Below are 21933 nucleotides of genomic sequence, written 5' to 3' on the forward strand. Positions count from 1 at the left end.
CTGCAAAGCGAAAATGCATAATGAGCTAGTATGCACCGCATACTAGCTCATTATGAAATACTTACCTTAGAACGAGGCCCCGACATCTGGCCCGATCCGGCATCGCTCGTGCGGCCGGACTGAAATCTCCCGCGCGCATGCGCGGGAGTGACGATATCGCGGCTCCGGCCACTCACAGCGCCGGAGCCGCGATACCCGGAAGAGACGCCGAGGGAGCATGTCGGCTCCCTCGGCGTCTCTTCCGGGTATCGCGGCTCCGGCGCTGTGAGTGGCCGGAGCCGCGATATCGTCACTCCCGCGCATGCGCGCGGGAGATTTCAGTCCGGCCGCACGAGCGATGCCGGATTTTCACGGAGAGAACCCCCTTGTGCGCATGCGCCGCTGCAGTCAGCGGCGCATACCGAGGGGAATATCTCCTAAACCGTACAGGTTTAGGAGATATTATTTTTACCTACAGGTAAGCCTTATTATAGGCTTTCCTGTAGGTAAAAGTTAAAAAATCGACCATACTACCACTTTAAGTGAGATCTCATTCATAGCTTTTAAAGTGAGGGGAGCTCCCAGGTATTAATATATATATATATATATATATATATATATATATATATATATATATATTTATATTTATTTATTTTGTTATAAATTGTCCTATTGAAATATAATTGTGCTGTCGTCCTATGTTGGGATGACAGCACAATTTCTGTAACCACCTGTTTTGAATATTCTACAGTAAAATATATTTCTGGTTAAGTATCCAGTGTTGTGGCGTACTGTTTTTCCCCACCACGTGGAGCCAGTGGATCCTGAGGTTACAATACAGGTACTTTGTATTATGTTGTATTGTGTTGCATTGCACCACATCTGTGCCAAGGGGATTGAGTTAAATTAGTGGGGTTATTGGAAGAGTGCAGGCCCAAATCAAACCAGCAGCTCTTTCGGGGGTTAGTGCTACACGTATAAAAATACACAACTCAAAACACAACTTGTACGATTCAACACAAGTGAACTTTATTTACAAAGAATCCACAGTGACAAAAATAAAAGACAAGTACTGGAGTAATATGGCAGTCATAGCAACTCACACGATACACCGAGAGGACGCGAACCATCCCTCGAAAGTGCAGGAGTGGTTACAACTTCCATGTGAGGGTGGGGGGGAGGAACTTCAGACAAGTTATATAAAAATATGCCATCAAAATTATTTGGACAATCAGACGCTGAGAACACTATTTACAGAAAATAGGCAATATACTGTATGTTTCCTATTTACAATACATTAGGGATAATTCATATTTTTTACTTTTCCACAAAAAAAAAAAAAAAAAAAAGGAATAAAGATAGTTTTATATCTTCTGTAACCCCTTAAGTGCTGGAGGGAGCTAGATACAGTGCAATACGTAGCAGCACTAGCAGGAGTCAGTGGGGAACGGCCATTTTGTCCTGCAGCACTAAAGGGAGTTAGTGGACAGTTTGGGGCCGCCTTGACGCCTTCAGGCATTCGAGACGACGATTGCATTTTTTTTGTGGTAAAATGCCCTTTTACATGTGCGAATAGTGGCTCTAAAAAGTAGTGGTGTAAGTGCCGGGGAGCGGACCAAGCTGTGTGTCGAAACAGAAGTCACATGACGGGGCCTGAAAACGATGCGACCCCCGCGGGAACAATCCTGCATGCTTACATTTAGCTATAATAAATATTTCCATGGAAAGCAATGGTGGGGCCAACTGCAAAAAGCTTTCTGTTAGCATTTATTTAAAAATAGTGAATGCAAAAGGTCTGCAATGATCTTCCACAGCCAATGCCACTTTCTGTCCAACCCAGTTCAGAACATTTGGCCATGGACGTTTGGGAACAATGGGAAAAGGGCGTGGCGGATTGCGACAGCTCATTCGGGAAAATTTTGGGCTTTCTAATTTGAAAGCTTCAAAAATTGGTGCATGAGGGCGGGCGGTCACTAATTGTGACGCATGCAGAGGGGGCTTGTGGGTGCTTCTGCCTATTGCATGGTGTGTAAAAGCGTCTGCCTCTTTTGGGTGGAGCGCCCATGCTCATGGATACTTTGCTGCATGCTGCATTTTGGATAGGTGTTAGTTCTAGGCCCCGCAAAAAGCCCATATAAGGAGGACCTGCGTTGTCTCATAGCTATGAGTAAACCATGTTTAGGGCTCACTCCTGATGTACCGTGCGGATTGCAGGGAATCAACCGACGTTGCAACATTATGGATTGTACGTGTGACACATGGACCCAAGCGTAAAAAAGCAAAAAAAATAAAAATATATACCTGACCTGTCCCTCAGCGCACTGCAACATGGAAAATACCTGTGCTGCCTTGAAGTGCATTAGAAAAAAAAGTCAGCAGAGTTTTAAAATGAATTTATTTTATTTTATGGGGGACGTGTTTTCGGACTCACATCATGCAACACAAAACAACGTGTCAAAAAAATAAAAAATAAAATAAATGCATATGCAACAAAATTAACAAGCTCTCAAAAGGAAACTGTCAAAACAGAAAAGGAGGAGCTGCCATTGCCCAATTTAGTTTGGTAGGGCATGTCCTGTAAGAATCACTGACCTTGGTACAGGTATGAAGATGACCTGCCATTGCCTCAGAATGTAACGGAGCCGGGATGAAAGTGACAGCCCCAGGAACATGCACGGTCAAAGACAAGTCAGCAATGGCAGCGTCTGTATATCTAACCTTGACAGGTTCACTTTAACTAGTTTAGAATAAGGTTAGCCTTTTTCTAACCAGAACTTTCAGGTCCTCTGAATCTTTGGCATGCTGGTTATTGTGGTCCCACTCCCTTATCACAGTCAGGATTGATACACCTCACACTTCTAAAACACCAGAGGAGCCACAAATCCCAGCACACCCACTCAGCAAAGGCCAGCTGACACTGAGCTCCAGTACCAAATAACAGTTTTATGTGGTAAAAAGGATTTACAATACAAATACCAAAAATATATTCTTGGAAAATAAAAATAAAACATTCTCTTCTATTTTTTTTTTTTTTTTTTACTTGCAACATCCAGAAGCCCCTAATATCCCTCTTTAGTAAAGCGGTCATGTGAAAATATATGGATTTGGGGTTAAAGATACAATCGGTACTAAAGGAAAACGCCATGATCTAAGTTGTGTTTTTATAAACCATTTACCTCAGGCACTGTGTGGCAGCCATTTTGTCATAGGCCCCAGCGGCAGCTGAGCTCCCACTTTGGCTTTAGAGGAAAAGAGCTGATAACAAATATTAAAGGAAAAAAATACCAGTTTTCAGCATTTGGCACTCCCTTCCATGTTATGCCAGTCATCTACAATAACATATACCATCCGTTCTTTTCACTCGCTCTACGCCCATTTTCTCTATACAACGTCAACATCCACAGTCAGGTCTCCCCACTTCTCTTTTGTTTTTAATTCTCTGTCATCCTGTTCTAAAACTTGGAACACAAAACTTGTATACCACCATGGCTCCAACTTCTCTGGTGGAACGCACATTACTAATGCCCGGGCTCTCACGGGCTCTGAAAGAGGGCGCTGCTATGGTTTTAGTAAATCTACCTCACAATGGAAGAGATTTACTAAAACTAGTGCACACAGAATCTGTTGCAGCTGTATATTGTTAACCAATCAGCTTCTAAGCTTGTTCAAGTAAGGCCGGGTTCACATATATGTGAATTGGATGCGGGTTTCCTCACATCCAATTCGTATGACACGCGAGTGTGACCGGCTCTCAATGGAAACGGGTCCACACAGGTCCAGGGCAGCCACGGTCCGCATTCAAAAAGGGTCCTGTGCCTATTTGGGTCTGATTCAGGTGCACATTCAGCCAAAAATTCAGACCTGAATTGCACCTAAATCGATGAGCAGACCCGAAGCATGAACCAGAGGCCACACATGTGTGAACCCAGCCTAAAGGTTAGCTTCACCTTTGGGAACATGTTACATGTTTCACCCATTTTTAGGGTGGAATATGTAACATGTTCCCAATGCTGCTCCTCGCTCCCCCCCCGGACAGCAGTACGGGGAGAAGTTCCCTATACTAGCTGTCACTTTTTGAAATCAGTGCGGCTGTGTGAGGCTCCGCCCACACGGCTGCATCATTCATTGCAAAAAAAATTCATTTTTTTTCACCCGTTTAAAGAGGAACTGCAGTCTGCTCACATCATTTGTAATAAAAACATCTTTGCCATTCTAAAGCTTCCCTATAACCACTTGCATATTATTTTATATATACTGTGGTTGTGTACTTGCCAAATATGCTGCAGAAATCTCCCTCCACTCAGTCTGGCTGCAGCCATTTTAACTGTGGGCAGCTGAAGCTGCTGCCTGTTCACTTCCTGGATTTACACAGAGGCACACCTCCCGCCCTGCGTATATAATATATATATATATATATATATATATATATATATATATATATATATATATATATATATATTTTTTTTTTTTTTTACATATACATACACACACAGTATCTCACAAAAGTGAGTACACCCCTCACATTTTTTGTAAATATTTTATATCTTTTCATGTGACAACACTAAAGAAATCACTTTGCTACAATGTAAAGTAGTGAGTGTACAGCTTGTATAACAGTGTAAATTTGCTGTCCCCTCCAAATAACTCAAATACACCCATTAATGTCTAAACCGAGTACACCCTAGTGAAAATGTCCAAATTGGGCACAAAATGTCAATATTTTGTGTGGCCATTATTTTCCAGCACTGCCTTAACCCTCTTGGGCATGGAGTTCACCAGAGCTTCACAGGTTGGCACTGGAGTCCTCTTCCACTCCTCCATGACAACATCACGGAGCTGGTGGATGTTAGAGACCTTGTGCTCCTCCACCTTCCATTTGAGGATGCCCCACAGATGCTCAATAGGGTTTAGGTCTGGAGACATGCTTGGCCAGTCTATCACTTTTAACTTCAGCTTCTTTAGCAAGGCAGTGGTCCTCTTGGAGGAGTGTTTGGGGTCGTTATGTTGGAATACTGCCCTGCGGCCCAGTCTCTGAAGGGAGGGGATCATGATCTGCTTCAGTATGTCACAGATCATGTTGGCATTCATGGTTCCCTCAATGAACTGTAGCTCCCCAGTTCCGGCAGCACTCATGCAGCCCCAGACCATGACACTCCCACCACCATGCTTGACTGGAGGCAAGACACACTTGTCTTTGTACTCCTCACCTGGTTGCCTCCACACACACTTCACACCATCTGAACCAAATAAGTTTATCTTGGTCTCATCAGACCACAGGACATGGTTCCAGTAATCCATGTCCTTAGTCTGCTTGTCTTCAGCAAACTGTTTGCAGGCTTTCTTGTGCATCAAGAGGCTTCTTTCTGGGACGACAGCCATGCAGACCAATTTGATGCGGTGTGCAGTGTATGGTCTGAGCACTGACAGGCTGAACCCCCCCCCCACCCTTTCAACCTCTGCAGCAATGCTGGCAGCACTCGTATGTCTATTTCCCAAAGACAACCTCTGGATATGACGCTGAGCATGTGCACTCAACTTCTTTGGTCGACCATGGCAAGGCCTGTTCTGACTGCCACTTGTCCTGTTAAACTGCTGTATGGTTTTGGCCATCATGCTGCAGCTCAGTTTCAGGGTCTTGATAATCTTCTTATAGGCTAGGCCAGTGATGGCAAAACTTGGCACCCCAGATGTTTTGGAACTACATTTCCCATGATGCTCAACTACCCTGCAGAGTGCATGAGCATCATGGGAAATGTAGTTCCAAAACATCTGGGGTGCCAATGTTTGCCATCACTGGGCTAGGCCATCTTTATGTAGAGCAACAATTATTTTTTTCAGATCCTCAGAGTTCTTTGACATGAGGTGCCATGTTGAACTTCCAGTGACCAGTACGAGAGAGGGAGAGCAATAACACAAAATATAACACACCTGTTCCCCATATCTTGTAACACTAATGAGTCACATGACACCGTGCAGGGAAAATGACTAATTGGGCCCAATTTGGACATTTTCACTTAGGGGTGTACTCACTTTTGTTGCCAGAGGTTTAGACATTAATGGCTGTGTGTTGCATTATTTTGAGGGAACAACAAATTTACACTGTTATACAAGCTGTACACTCACTACTTTACATTATAGCAAAGTGTAATTTCTTCAGTGTCTAAAAGATATAATAAAATATGTACAAAAATGTGAGGGGTGCACTCACTTTTGTGAGATACTGTATAAACGTAATCCGGCACTTCCGGGTAGGGGTACACATGTGCGCTGCTGCTTGCTCGCCCCTGCTGTGATCACACACAGCGAGAGCCCAGCGGTAGATACCATGGACTTGATGTCCACCAGTATCTCCGATCATCCAGCAGAGAGGTAAAACAGTGGTCTGCCTATGTAAACAAGACAGATTAGCCTTCTGACACGAGGGAAGGCATGGATCCTGTGTCTCTACAAACCAGGAACTAGGATCCATGTCTTCCCCTAGTTAAAGCACCTCCCGCAGTTTAGTAAAACACTGGCTAGGCACACAGTTAACCCTTTGTATGGCCCTGATGTTAACCCCTTCCCAGACAGTGTCATTAGAACAGTGTACAGTGACAGTGCATTTATCGGTGTGACTGGTTTCCAAAAAATGTCAGTTAGTGTCCGAATGGTCACCGCAATATTACAGTTTCACTATAAATCACTGATCGCTGCCATTACCAGCAATTTAAAAAAAATTTTTTTTTTTTTTAAATAAATTAAAAATATCCCATAGGTTGTAGACGCTATAACTTTTGCACAAACCAATCAATATAAAACTTATTGGGACTTTTTTTTTTTTTTACCAAAAACATGTAGCAGAATACATATTGACCTAAATTTATAATGAAATTAAATTTTTGACATTTTTTTTTATTGGATATGTTTTACAGCAGAAAGTAAAAAATATTGTTTTTTTTTTTCAAAATTGACGGTCTTGTTTATATCGCAAAAAATAAAAAAACGCAGAGGTAATCGAATACCACTAAAATAAAGCTCTATTTGTGGGAAAAAAAGGACATACATTTTATTTAGGTACAATGTCACACAACACGGCAATTGTCAGTTAAAATAAAGCAGTGCCGTATCGCAAAAAATTGCCTGGTCATGAAGGGGGGATAAACCTTCCGGGGCTCAAGTGGTTAAAAAGTGAACTTATCCTTTAAAAGGGGCTTTAAGCCCTCAAGGTTTTTCCCCTTAATGCATTCTATGCATTAAGGTGAAAAACCTCCTGTGATGCAGCAGCCCCCCCTTTTACTTACCTGAACCCGGTCTTTCCAGCAATGGGGACAAGCACACCAGCTCCAGCCGGTGTCTTGGTTCCTGATTGGATAGATTGATAGCAGCGCAGCCATTGGCGGGGCCGAGTCCTGCTGTTTGTGTCAACAGATGCAGCAGCAGGACACGGGAGAGCGCCCGCACAAGGGAGAGCGGCTCTTCAACGGGGAACTCGAGAAGAGGAGGAGCCAGAAGCACCAATTAGGGACCCCCAGAAGAGGAGGATCGGGGCCACTCCATGCAAAACCAACTGCACAGAAGAGGCAAGTATGACACGTATGTTTGTTTTTATTATTTTTTTAAAATGGGAACCTTTACATATCCTTTAAGCTTTGACAATAAAACCTGGAAGCTGATTGGTTACTATGCACAGCTGCAGATTACTAGTTTTAGTACATTCTCTCCCCCCCAGTGATTGTAAGATTCTGTGCTGCGGATGTTGGTTTCTGGACAGTTTTAGTTTAGGACTTATTCACACCATGTCTATCGATCGGCATTGTTCACAATTGATCTCTACGTGTTCTGTTCACACCATATATGTGCGGTGATATGTGCGGCTTAACCATGCTTCTCCCCGTCCCCCCGACATCACACCAATACATTGCCGCTGTGAACGAGCCATAAACCTGCATAGAGAAGCTGTCATTTCTGAACTCCTCCTACTACTACTTGCTGATCCAGTACTCTCGATCTGCAAAACAGTTCAGGGCCAGCGATTCAGACAGAACTGAAAGAAAAAGATCAGCACGACGGACCAGCTCAAGTTTCTTTTAGGGCCCGATCACAGTGGTCTTAATGCATCTGTATGTGGTGTGTTGTGTGCCATGCATTGTGAATTGCACCCCGACACTGTACAGTAGTAGCCAACACTCAACCAGTCGATTGGCAGCCCATTAGTAATCAATGGTCTGCTTTAAACCCTCATTTTTCAATGAGTTTGCGTGACTCAAAATGTGCGCTACCAAACGGTGGAGCAGAACGTTAAAGGGTTAACACAACGCACAATAACGTCCGACATGTTGTGTTAACGCATCACAACAGAGCGCCAAGGTGGAATCCAAGGGGGAAACTATTAAAGACAAGATATAATGGAGAATTACAGTCAAGTATCAAATCACTTGCAGATTCTTTCTCATACATAACTTTAACCACATATACAACGTAAACGTACACTGCCATTGTAATACGGAATCAAGATGGGCATGCCATTCGTGATTGGAATCTTGGCAGGTTGCTGTTGAACCCGGCCGAGATTCGAACGGTGTGTGGGCAGGCTGAATGTACCAAGTTGATTGATTGATAAACTTGGGTACAACCAGCATTAAGGTTTTTACTTGCGATTATCGCCAGTGGCTGCTAGCGATAATCACTGTCTTCTCCCGGCGGGGATGGCTTCCCCCTGCCCCCCCCACCAGGAGAAGATGGTGACCTGGCAGGAGGCACCAGCACGCTCTGTGTTGATGGGGGGGAATTGAGCAAATTTCCTTCCTGCATCCCGTGGTTATAGGAAATTAATTTGCTCCATGTATGGCCGGCCTAAATCTCACAATGCAGGATGTGAGACTAACCAGCCCTTCCTACAGAAACCAATAGGATTCCACCGTTGCTAGAGAATGGATCAATGTGACCGCCTATTACTCACATTAATGTTTGGTGGCCACTGGATTTGCCCTGGTTTCCTGTCCTGGTGAGATTCATTGTCTCAGAAGGCGGAAACCTCCCCGTCGGGGGGCACTGCAATAAAAGCCTGGCAGAGGATCAAACCCTTCCCCACGTTATATGAAATTATAAAAACTTTGGCTGGAGCTAGGTTGATGTCTACTATATTTTTTTTCTTGATCACTATAATAGTTTTTGTATTGAGAAAGCACTGATGACGTTGTATTCCGGGGCAATAGAAAAAAAAAGTTAAAAAAAATCACTGTTGCTGGAGAAAGAATATGTTTGGCTGAGAAACACAGAAGAAAACTGGAGACTAAAAGACGGAACAGAGCTTGTAGAAGTCAATACGCGATATTTGTCACTAACGCTTGAAGCCATAGGGCAGTGATGGCAAATCTGTAATGTGTCTTAGAAGGCCGTGGGGGGTGAACTTCAGCTCGGATCACCTAGGCCAGTGGTGGCAAACCTCGGCACCCCAGCTGTTTTGGAACTACATTTCCTATGATGCTCAACTACACTGCAGAGTGCATGAGCATCATGGGAAATGTAGTTCCAAAACATCTGGGGTGCCAAGGTTTTCCATAACTGCCATAGGGCAGTGCAGACAATTAGATATACAGGGGAGAGAATCTCTTCCAACAGACAGGTTGTCAGTTTCCCAATGATATAATAGTTTGTGAACACTGGAGATTAAAGTATAACTAAAAAGGCAAGCTTTTTTTTTTTTTTTTTTAGTTTTGGATAGAGTGCAGAGGGATTAGACCCCTGTCAGGTTTGTACTGCTGTCTGTGCCCCCATTAGGGAGATTCACCCTCTCTATTTGTCCTGTTATTATTGAAATTGAAAGTAAAAAAATAAATACAATTTAAAAAAAATAAAATAAAAAATTTAGGTTGTCCCCAGAAAAGTAATAGAGGGGAAATGTTCCAATGGGGACACTAGTTCTGGTTACCTGGGGGCTCCCCCAAGGAATTTGCTTCATTTGCAGAAATGTCCTTTCCTGTTTTTTGACTCTGAGACAGGAAGAGAAGAAAACTCTCCCCAATTGGACACGGAATTCCCCCCCCTTACATGGGTTACAACCCTCCCTTACTTTAGCCAAAATAAAAGAAAAGATTTTGCCTATAGTTCTACTACTTTGAACAGAAGAGCTCAGCGCAACTATAATGTTTTGACAATGGACAACAGTGCCACCTTGTGTCAGCTGTTAGGTACTGGAGGGTAAGCATCAGGAAACATATTGTTAAAGTGGAAGTGAACTCTGTATTTTTTACCTACAGGTAAGCTTATTAACCTTTAGATAAAATAAATATCTCCTAAACGTGCACCGTTTTTTCGGAGCTGTGTGCCGTGGCTGAGACTCGCACTGAAGCGACGCCATCGCTGCTCAGCCAATTAAGCAGCCGCAGCTGCCAAACCTGGAAGGAAGACCGGGTGAAGATGGAAGCCTCTGCAGTGGTGACAAGTGTGCCGCTGGAGGGCTTCATTTTAAGGCAAGTCCTTCATAATGTGCTAGCATGCGGTGTATACTAGCACATTATGCCAGTATACGGTGCATACTAACACATTATGCCTTTGCCTTTTTTTTTTTCTTTAAGAATTTACCACCACTTTAAAAGGGAACCTATTGTACAGTAAGTTTACTGCCCTGCTGGAATAGATAAAGAGTAACAGAAGCACCAAAATACTTTTCTGGAGAAAATACTGCTCCAGGTGCCCCCCTCAGTGCCAGCCACTTGACCAAAAGTAGATCCCTACTGAAAAATAGGATTCTTCCTTTCAGACAATTCTCCCTTTCAGCAGACATGTGACTTGGGATTACATTAGGGGCACTGTAGGGAAGCTTTGGGCTTAAAGTGTCTGTAAACTTCAGACATGACATATGAACAAAGCATGTACCTTTATAGCAGGGATATGCAATTAGTGGACCTCCAGCTGTTGTAGAACTACAAGTCCCATGAGGCATAGCAAGACTGACAGCCACAAGCATGACACCCAGAGGCAGAGGCATGATGGGACTTGTAGCTTAGCAACAGCTGGAGGTCCGCTAATTGCATATCCTTGCTCTACAGTGTGTACTTGTCTGACTCCAGAGCACTAAATATCATTTCTGTCTGCTGCTTCTTTACTCTATCAGTGTGAATCGCTTCTGACAAGTTTTCCTGACACTAAGAGGAAAACGGTGACAGGGGAGGTACCTCCAGCTGATTGATAGCCTCAGCTCTGTTGCTGTGTGAAGGGGGGTGTGTCCCTTCCATCCAATCAGCTCTCCTCACAGAGTGTAACTTCAGCTCTCCAGCCTTTTTTTTTCTGACAGCTCAGACAAGCTTTAAAATTCAGCACTTTGATTGACTGTAGGGAAGAGAAGACTGCAGATAAACAGGTAAAACTTATGTAGGAGGATTTGTTTAATCTCTGGTTATCACCTGAGGCCAGTCACTAAGGAATTTAGAGCTTCCATTACCCTTTGCTTACCAACAGCAAGACTTTACACGTAGCCATTTAAGTAGAGGCCCTCCTTAAATGCATAATAGTGATATCTGCTACACAAGTGATTCTGTAAGTTGATATTGAAAATTACCCCGTCATGTCATTTTGCCGCACATTTGATTTCCTAAAAGTGGTAAGACTGTAAAGTGCACAGAATTGCCCTGTACATCCTTCTTCCTAATGGCATGTCTGATTCACTGCCTTTTCAAGGGGGCCTGCACAGAGCTGGAGCTAAAATTTAAGGCATTCCCTGCACTGTCCATTCGCTGCAGGAAGCCCTTCAATCTTCGTGGATATGGAGGGGGTACCGGACATCTAGAAGAATGCTGAAATACAGGCTTCCCTGTATCTGGGCTGATAGCAGTACTCTGCATGAGGAACTTTCAGCAAACACCTATCTCTGCATCCAGGGAACAGAGGGGCTTCCTTCTGTGCTCTCACAGCCCTGTCCATATAATTACAAAGTGGTTTCCGAGTGTCAGTGGAGTGCTTCTTTAAAGGCCTCTTATGGTGAGGAACCACTTTAAATTAGGACATAAATGGAATTCCATCAAAAAATACCACTAAAAACAAAGTCATATTCTTTGTCTCTACCACCTCCATGATAGAGACCAAGGATCCGCAGGATTCAGTTTCCTCACACACACACACACACACACACACACACACACACTAAAAAAAAAAAAAAAAAAAATTAAAACTTCAAAACACAAGTTTTCACTTGACAATAAATAAGAACATCTTTAAAAAAATAATGGCCGGCGGACCAGGCAACACTTAAGTCTTGTCTTTTTTTTTTTTCTCTTTAAGCCACAGAACTGATGCGAGCAGCCGGACCCTGCAAACACGGAAGTTTATTGGCTGATCGAGTCCCGAGGGTCTCGGTGCTTTTGACGCGCTCTTATGAAATGCGTATGGAAAAGCAGTGACGGACAGCAGTCGAAGGCGATTCTGAGTCACTGCTCGCTCGCCAGTGGTTAATACCTCTTGAAGATGCGGAAGCCGATTGGCCCATTGTAATTCCTGGATAGATAAAGATCCTTTTTTTTTTCCTTGTTCATCGTTGGAGGCATGTTATTGTACTGTGATTTCCATCCCGCCATCTTGCTATGGACTTTGGCAATGTAATAATGACCCTGCTCCTGTACACAGTACCATCCATCCCTTCCTGGACAAGCAGCTCCTCCGAATGACCCTTCCCCCGGCGGTGATTTCAGAACCTGGTGGCGTTGAAGGTAGTGAATGGGAGGTGTGCAGGTTAGATGCTCAGGACAAGCCGGCGGATGAGCTGAAGGTGTGATGGAAAGCAGCAAAAAAAAAACAGATGAGGGTCCGGTGCGTAACATTGGCCCACGTGCGGCCTTCAGACCCTCCAGAGTAGCAGGTGGTTGGTGCTGTCGTCTCTGCCCACAGTCTCACTGCTGTTGGTGAGTCGGAAGTCCTCATAGCCGTCGCCTCCACTGATGACCAGGAGTTTGGATTTAGTGCGGTGTCTGGAGGAGTCCCTCTTCTCTGCATCGCACGCTTGCTCGTTGCCTGCTGAGAAATATAAAAAAAAAACACTTACTTGCATGTATATTATTTAAGGTACTTATATATCGCTGTCAATTTACGCAGCGCTTATGAGCGGTTTTACCTCCTGTAGAACTTGGAATCCCTCTCCATTCTGGTATTTTCCTCCCTTTCCCCCCCTCCTTTTTTATTTTTGAATGCTATTTTATTTCTATGTAATTTAATAATAATAATAATAATAATTTTATTTATTGTATAAATTGTAAACAATGTTGTAATTTCTATTCCTAAACTTAATAAAATATTTATAAAAAAAAAAAAAAAAAGGAAGAACTTGGAATTTATTTCAGACAGTCTTTATATCCAAGTACTCCCAAACAGGTCCATAAATAACCTAAAAATTTGGGATTTTATGGGCAATAAAAAATATACATGAAATATGCAAACATTTGTGTTTATTTATAGAAAATTGTTAAAAAAAAAAATCTTTCACGTTGAAATGACAACACATCATTGAAACATTGTAAACATGGCACACTTGAACGAATAAAATGTGCAGACATTGCACATAGACTATTTTTTTTTTTTTTTTTCAGATGGGAATATTTGGCACTTACAAGGGGCAGGCTTTCAACGGCCTTGATAGGATATCCATGTTCTTTGGAGGAATGCTTCTGCCAAGCATGCATATTTTTTGTAAGTGTTTGTTGATGACGAATAGATGCACATTTATATGTATGAATTTGAGTTGATGTTTTACTAATATGGGCTGTTTTTTTAGAAAGTGGTATTATTCCCTGAAGAAGATTTATAACATAATGTTGAAACATGTTGGACATTCGGCATTCCTTGTTAGAAATCTCAAGTAAAAAGGAGCAGCAGTGAACTGGGACTACCACGTTATGGTTCAAAATAGTCTATGTGCAATGTCTGCAAATTTTTTCTAGTGTGCCATGTTTACAATGTTTCAATGATGTGTTGCAATTTCAACATGAGATAATTTTTTTAACAATTTTCTATAAATAAACAGAAAAGTTTTTGCATAATTCATGTATATTTTTTATTGCCCAAAAAATCCAATTTTTTGAGTTTATTTACTTATTATCAAGGGATGGTGGCAATTCACGTGTGTTTTCATGAATCATCATAATTATCTCCCAGACAGGTCTTGGACCCCTCTGCAGACTACACAGCAGTACAGCTTGGTCCAGGACACTCCATTGTGCCATTATGTACATTAGACATGTGTGATTTGTTTCCTTATGAATCCAGAGTCAGACAACATTATCGTAATTTGGAAATTCGGATGTATATATCCGAATTTCCAAATCACAATAGTAATGAATTTCAATGAATCCGAAATAAAAGATACCATCTTATCCAAATTCGAAATGAATTTGATTGGGAATGAAAAAAATTACCGTATTTATCGGCTTATAACACACACTTTTTTCTCCCTAAAATCAGGGGGAAATTGGGGGTGCGTGTTATACGCCTAACCCCCGCTGTTTCTATACCCTTCTGCCGCTCTTTGCGGCTTCCGGGTATTTTTGGCTATCTTTGGCCGTTCTCTGCTATTTTCGGCCGTTTTTGGCGGCTTTCAGTGTGGCTGAAAATAGTCAAAAACGGCCGAAAATAGCCGAGAACGGCTGAAAATACCCAAAGGCCGCCAAGAACGGCCGAGAACGGCCAAGAACTGCCAAGCGCCACGAGATACACAGGACATCCGCTCTGTATCTCGGCGGCGCCATTTTTAAATCAAATAATTTTCAAATGACTGGCAAGGCTACAATAGAAGGCTGCAAATGACTGGCAAGGCTGCAAATGACTGGCAAGGCTACAATAGAAGGCTGCAAATGACTGGCAAGGCTGCAAATGACTGGCAAGGCTGCAAATAACACTGACAAGGCTGTATTGATGGGCATTTAAATGTAAGTTTTTTTCCTTAAACTTCCCTCCTAAAAGTTTTTTTCTTTTAAATTCCCTCCTAAACTTGGGGTGCGTGTTATACGCCGATGCGTGTTATATGTCGATAAATACGGTAATTATTGCAATAAATACAGTTTAAAAGTAAAATAAGATAATGATTCCTACTTAGGCTGCATTATAGAACAAAAAAGAATAAAACGGAATAAAATAAAACAAAACAGAAAATAAAATAAAGGAGTAGAATAAAACAGAATAACATAGAACAGAAAATAAAATAAAAGGGATAGAATAAATCAGAAAATAACAGAAATTAATAGAATAAAAACAGAATGGAATAGATAAAAAAAATTACTAGAAAATAAAGGAATAGAAAAGAATAGAACAGAATAGATAAGAATAGAACAGAATTGAAAATAAAGGAATATAATAAAATAAAACAGAAAATAGAATAGAATAAAAACAGAATAGAATAGAAAATAAAGGAGTAGAATAAAACAGACTAGAAAATAAAACAGAAAAGAACAGAAAATAGACTAAAACAGAATGGAATAAAATAGAAAATAAAACAATAGAATAGAATAGAAAAAAAAAGGAATAAAACAGGAAAAAATAGAAAATAAAAGAACAAAATTCAATGACTATAGCCGCCTTCTGAAATTCTAATTCAAAGCAATTTTAAAATAATGAATATGCGAAACAAATCTGAATATATAAAATAGGAATTCCAAAAACAAATCATTCTAACGTAACTAATATGACAAAACTAAATTAATAATTTAAGGAAAGAATCTGCAACCAAACAAATGTTTCCGTCATGCACATCTCTTATGTACAGTACAGAAGGTGGTAAGGAGCTTTGCCATTTATATGTAACAGACCTGGGGGCAGGGAAAATATATTTTTCTAAAAAAATGTCAAGGAGGCTATATGTAATCTGTACTGAGACACACCTCCTGAAAATGCTATGATTAAGCACTAGATTAGGCGTGAAACGCGTTAGCTGTTATTTGTTTCTCCACCATTTGCTGTACAGGTTATTATTTTACAACACAGAATAAAGGTGATTGCATCGGAGTGCGGCCATCCAGCCCCATTTCTTTCATGTCCTCCAGAAAATGCTGGGTGCCTGGCTCTCTGACCCAAAACAGCATGCTGCAAGTGAAATCTGATCTCTTGCTCTGCATATTGGCTCTATGTCAATACTCAAACAAATAGAAACAGAGGATCAACCTGACTGTCGGGTATTTACCTTACTTTGTAGAGTTTTCTTCTCACTTCTTATTGTTTCTACAGGACAGGAAGTGAAATCCCCTGTTGGGAATATGACGCTGGTTGTAAGGCTAATGAGGTCTGTCTGGCTAGTGCGCATGCATAGGCGTGCACATTTCTATGAGCAAAGAAAGAAAGACTGCTCATCCATCATTGCCCACACGTGCACGCACGTCCCCTGCCGCCAAGTGGCCTATTTAAACCTGAACTCTGCTACTAGTTCTTTGCTGTACGGTTTTTAGCCTTGTCCCAGTGATCCAGGTCTTGATTCTTGACCTTGATCCTGTTACTGACCCGGCTTCCTCTCTGATCTTGCTATAGGATTACCCTTGCCTGCTCATGTTTGTTGTCTGCCTCCGCTACGGACCCCGGCCCGAGCAGATTGACCATGCCTCTGCCTAGTGACTCTGCACCTCGCTGCCTGATTGTTGCCGACCTCTGCTTGCTCCTGACTCTGATCCTGCTTACATCCTGGTGTCCTTCCACTCGGCTGTCACTTAACTAGGTGTGGGATCTAACTCCATCATCAACTGAACTTGCTCATCAGATACCAGTGCTCCCAAGTTCCTTCTCACAATATCTACAGCTTGGTACTTGTGGCCTTCCTTTGCCCCTGTCTCAACATCCAGGGGTGCTCGGATGGCAACTGTGCAAGAGGCCACCCTCGTCATCACAGGCTCTGCATACAGGTAAGCGACATCCCCCAATGGGACACAATTGCAAGAAAAAAAACAAACATGTCAGGGGTTTAACCCTTCACATCTATCTAAAAATGGAAAAAAAAAATACATTTTGGCTTTAATTATACTTTGATACACACGACTTGTGCTGTGCGGCCACTCTCTGCAACCAGCAATCTGCCATGACAGCAGAGGGCACTGAAAAAACAACGGAAGAACTCACCCTGCTCTCCAGGGACGGGGAAGTAAACATCAAAGCCATCGGGCAGTTCCACAGAGGTAAGGAACCGGACGTGTCCAGTGTGACCCTGCGATAGACCCACCGGACAGAGCGGACCCTTCAGGGAGGTGGAGCCAGAAGAGATGGAGAGGATCAGAACCACTCCAGCGCTGGTCCCGATCCACAAGAGATCCTTGCACGCGAGCAATGCCGTGATGCGTAAACAAGCTGATTTGTGCTGGCGAATGATGGCGTCAGACCCTGAAGATACATACAACAACATGCATGAAAACCTGAAGTGATCACAGGCCTAGTTCACAAAAAGTTAGCACATAAACAAGAACCTTTATTTTTTGGCCATTTCATTGTAACTTTTATTTACAATAGAAGTTTTATTGCAGTTAAAAAGTTACAGACCAATAATAATGAGAAAATGTTATATACTCAGCAGATGAGGCAAAACCATTGTAGGGGAACAAGTTCCAGTACAATCAAAATGTAAAGGCTATAAAAGAAAGTGTAAGAAAATCATACAGTGCATCCAGAAAGTATTCACAGCGCTTCACTTTTTCCACATTTTGTTATGTTACAGCCTTATTCCAAAATGGATTCAATTCATATTTTTTCTCAAAATTCTACAACCAACAGCCCAGAATGAACTCGTGAAAGAAGTTTGTTTGAAATCTTTGCAAATTTATTAAAAATAAAAAACGAAAAAAATCCCATGTACATTATCACTTGCTTACTGGGCACTTAACCCCCCCCCCTCCTCCTGCCCAGACCAATGTTTAGCTTTCAGCACTGTTACAATTTGAATGACAATTGCACGGTGGTTCTACATTGTACTCAAATTACATTTTTATAATTTTTTTCACACAAATGGAACTTTCTTTTGGTGGTATTTAATCACCACTTGGGTTTTTATTTTTTGCTAAACAAACAAAAAAAAGACAAAAATTTTTGAAAAAAAAAAACAAAAAAAAAAAACAGACATGTTTCATAGTTTGTTATAAAATTAGGCAAACGGGTAATTTTACTTCTTCATTGATATTCGCTGATGAGGCTGCACTGATGGGCACAGAAAAGGTGACACTGATAGATGTCACTGATGGGCACTGGTAGGTGGCACTGATGGGCAGCACTGGTGAGGAGGCACTGATTGGTGACATTTATAGGTGACACTGTGGGCACGGATAGGAGACGCTGTGGGCACGGATAGGAGATGATGTGGGCACGGATAGGTGGCACTGTTGTAAGATAAGGCGACACTGATGGGCACTGATAAGATGGAGGAGGAGGGGCAGAAGCCCCTGGCGCAACAATTTACTGGGGAGGGGGCGCAGGTGGAGTGCAGATTCCACGTGCCACGCATGCTCAGAATAAATTACGAAACAAAGCTATTGGCTACTGGCCCATTTATAGTCCCGTCGCACGTGTTCTACGTCACCGCGTTCAGAATGATCGGATTTTCCGACAACTTTATGCGACAGTGTGTATGCTAACAGACACTGGTGCCACTAATGCAGCACAAAGGGTTAATTACTGTATTTATCGGCGTATAACACACACCGACGTATAACACGCACCCCAAGTTTAGGAGGGAATTTTAAGGGAAAAAACAAAACAAAACAACTTACATTTAAATGCCCATCAATGCAGCCTTATCAGTGTCCATTGCAGCCTTGTCAGTGTCCATTGCAGCCTTGTCAGTGTCCATTGCAGCCTTGTCAGTGTCCATTGCAGCCTTGTCCCCAGTGTCCATTGCTTGGATGAACTTTAAATTCAGATACACATTGCACTCGGCTCTTAATGGCTCCGCTCACTGGGTGTGACTGAGTGGAGCCGAGAAGAGCCGAGTGCACTCGGCTATGTGTATCTCGGCGGCGATCGCTCCGCTCACAGTCAGCAGAGATCGATGGGGATCGGCGTATAACACGCACCCACGATTTTCCCCTGATTTTAAGGGGAAAAAAGTGCGTGTTATATGCCGATAAATACAGTAACTGTCACTGGTCACTAATGACAGTAGCAGCCTATTAACCCCAGAGTGCTGCACACAGAGCTCTAAAGAGATGGCATGAGTATGCCATCCCTTCAGAGCGCATGCACAGGTGACGTCACTGGCTTCTGCTCAGCGGAAAATCGCCTGCACGGCGCACGTTTAGGAGATATTCATTTTACCTACAGGTAAGCCTTATTAGAAGCCTGCCTGTAGGTAAAAATAGCATAAAAGAGTTTACTACCTCTTTTCCCATTTTTATTCCTTACGCCGCTAGCCTTAGTTAATCGAAAGGAATGTATATCACGTTTACTTGTTTTATAAACTTTTTTTTTTTTTTTTTACATTTCTTCAGTTGCTCCATGGTTTTTGGCCTAGGGCAAAATGATGTCATACATCCCAGAAGTCTTCATGGGATTTTTTTTCTTTATGAGAAAAGGGAGGGTCTTTCTAAGCTAACCACACCTTCATTTCTGCATGTCTGTGCTAAGGGCAGATGGAATCCAGGAAGTAAATGCTAGATGAATCTTTTCCCCCTACTCAAGATGGTCACGGGTATAAATGCTAGTGGAGTGTTTTTAAAAGTGATTTCTCAACAAAATAAAGCACAGATACATGGATGGATGGGTGAGTTTGCTTTGAATATTATAAATGAATTAAATATAGAGTGTTCAGTTTGTGGTGCTCAGATACAGTTTAGTTCTTCTTTGAGGGCCAAGTCACACTGGTAATCCTTCCTGCATCAAGATCGCTATGCAGAACAGAGCAAACACTTTGTTTCCCTGCCTCGCTACCTGCTAGTGGTCACTTACAATGCAGAATGTCACTCTCCAGTAATGGCTCGTTTATCTGGATAAAGAGGGAGTGACACAATTAACCAGGTTGGTATCTGCACAACGATACTGCTACTGTGACATAAACCCTAAAGCCATAGGTGTGCACACCCTAATCCCCCGTACAGCATAGATTCCCCCTGCTGCATGGGCCTGTGTCATTTTCTGAATGAGCACAGTGAGTGACAAGATCACTCAGTGTGTTCATTCATTACGGAAGCCTAGTAAACCGTTAACTATGCTTCAGTTTGTGAAAGAAAAGGAAGCCACTCAGTACCGGGCACATCACCATTTATTCACTCATCTAAGCCCCCCAGTGGGGCTCTTAAAAGAAATGTAAATAAAAAATACTGTAAAATTTACACTGCCCAACTGACACCACGTTTTAATAAGTTGGTTTACATTTATAAGTGTGTCTATATATATATATATATATATATATATATATATATATATACACACACACACACACACACAGTATCTCACAAAAGATAAAAGTGAGTACACCCCTCACATTTTTGTAAATATTTTATTATATCTTTCCATGTGACAACACTGAAGAAATGACACTTTGCTACAATGTAAAGTAGTGAGTGTACAGCTTGTATAACAGTGTACATTTGCTGCCCCCTCAAAATAACTCAACACACAGCCATTAATGTCTAAACCACTGGCAACAAAACTGAGTACACCCTTAAGTGAAAATGTCCAAATTGGGCCCAAAGTGTCAATATTTTGTGTGGCCACCATTATTTTCCAGCACTGCCTTAACCCTCTTGGGCATGGAGTTCACCAGAGCTTCACAGGTTGGCACTGGAGTCCTCTTCCACTCCTCCATGACGACATCACTGAGCTGGTGGATGTTAGAGACCTTGCTCTCCTCCACCTTCTGTTTGAGGATGCCCCACAGATGCTCAATAGGGTTTAGGTCTGGAGACATGCTTGGCCAGTCCATCACCTTTACCCTCAGCTTCTTTAGCAAGGCAGTGGTCGTCTTGGAGGTGTTTTTGGGGTTATGTTGGAATACTGCCCTGTAGCCCAGTCTCCAAAGGGAGGGGATCATTCTCTGCTTCAGTATGTCACAGTACATGTTGGTATTCACGGTTCCCTCAATGATCTGTAGCTCCCAAGTGTCGCCAGCACTCATGCAGCCCCAGACCATGACACTCCCACCACCATGCTTGATTGTAGGCAAGACACCCTTGTCTTTGTACTCCTCACCTGGTTGCCGCCACACACGCTTGACACCATCTGAACCAAATAAGTTTATCTTGGTCTCACCAGACCGCAGGATATGGTTCCAGTAATCCATGTCCTTAGTCTGCTTGTCTTCAGCAAACTGTTTGCGGGCTTTCTTGTGCATCATCTTTAGAAGAGGTTTCCTTCTGGGATGACATCCATGCAGACCAATTTGATGCAGTGTGCGTCGTATGGTCTGAGCACTGACAGGCTGAGCCCCCACCCCTTCAACATTTGCAGCAATGCTGGCAGCACTCGTATATCTATTTCCCAAAGACAACCTCTGCATAAGACACTGAGCATGTGCACTCAATTTCTTTGGTCGACCATGGTGAGGCCTGTTCTGAGTGGAACCTGTCCTGTTAAACCGCTGTAAGCTCATGGCCACCATGCTATAGCTCAGTTTCAGGGTCCTGGCAATCTTCTTATAGCCAAGGCCATCTTTATATAGAGCAACAATTTTTTTCCAGATCCTCAGAGAGTTCTTTGCCATGAGGTGCCATATGTTAAACTTCCAGTGACCAGTATGAGAGAGTGAGAGTGATAACAGCAAATTTAAGACACCTGCTCCCCATTCACACCTGAGACCTTGTAAAACTAACGAGTTACGTGACATTGGGGAGAGAAAATGGCTACTTGGTCCTAATTTGGACATTTTCACTTAGGGGTGTACTCACTTTTGTTGCCAGCGGTTTAGACATTAATGACTGTGTGTTGATTTATTTTGAGGGGACAGCAAATTTACACTGTTATACAAGCTGTACACTCACTACTTTACATTGTAGCAAAGTGTCATTTCTTCAGTGTTGTCACAAAGATAGAATA

The 21933-nt window shown here is 42.4% G+C and overlaps 1 protein-coding gene across 2 annotated transcripts in view; it reads right to left on the reverse strand.

Moving 5' to 3' along the window:
* Positions 1-983: 983 nt before the first annotated feature.
* ARHGEF17 (Rho guanine nucleotide exchange factor 17) overlaps positions 984-21933 on the reverse strand; it is a 363821-nt gene continuing 342871 nt past the window's right edge. Inside the window, exons 21-22 of one of the 2 annotated variants that reach the window (XM_077451476.1) lie at positions 17041-17298; positions 984-12963 (exon numbers count right to left, since the gene is read on the reverse strand). In XM_077451476.1, the coding sequence (XP_077307602.1) occupies positions 12791-12963; positions 17041-17298 (431 nt within the window). In that variant the 3' untranslated portion in view covers positions 984-12790. Of the gene's footprint in view, positions 12967-17040; positions 17299-21933 lie in introns of both variants that reach the window. The other variant, XM_077451475.1, reaches the window with a different exon arrangement.

Source organism: Lithobates pipiens, unplaced genomic scaffold, assembly GCF_037356315.1.
Source record: "Lithobates pipiens isolate NorthernLeopardFrog02 unplaced genomic scaffold, aLitPip1_a1.2 Scaffold_23, whole genome shotgun sequence".
In the NCBI taxonomy this organism is placed as follows: Eukaryota; Metazoa; Chordata; class Amphibia; order Anura; family Ranidae; genus Lithobates; species Lithobates pipiens.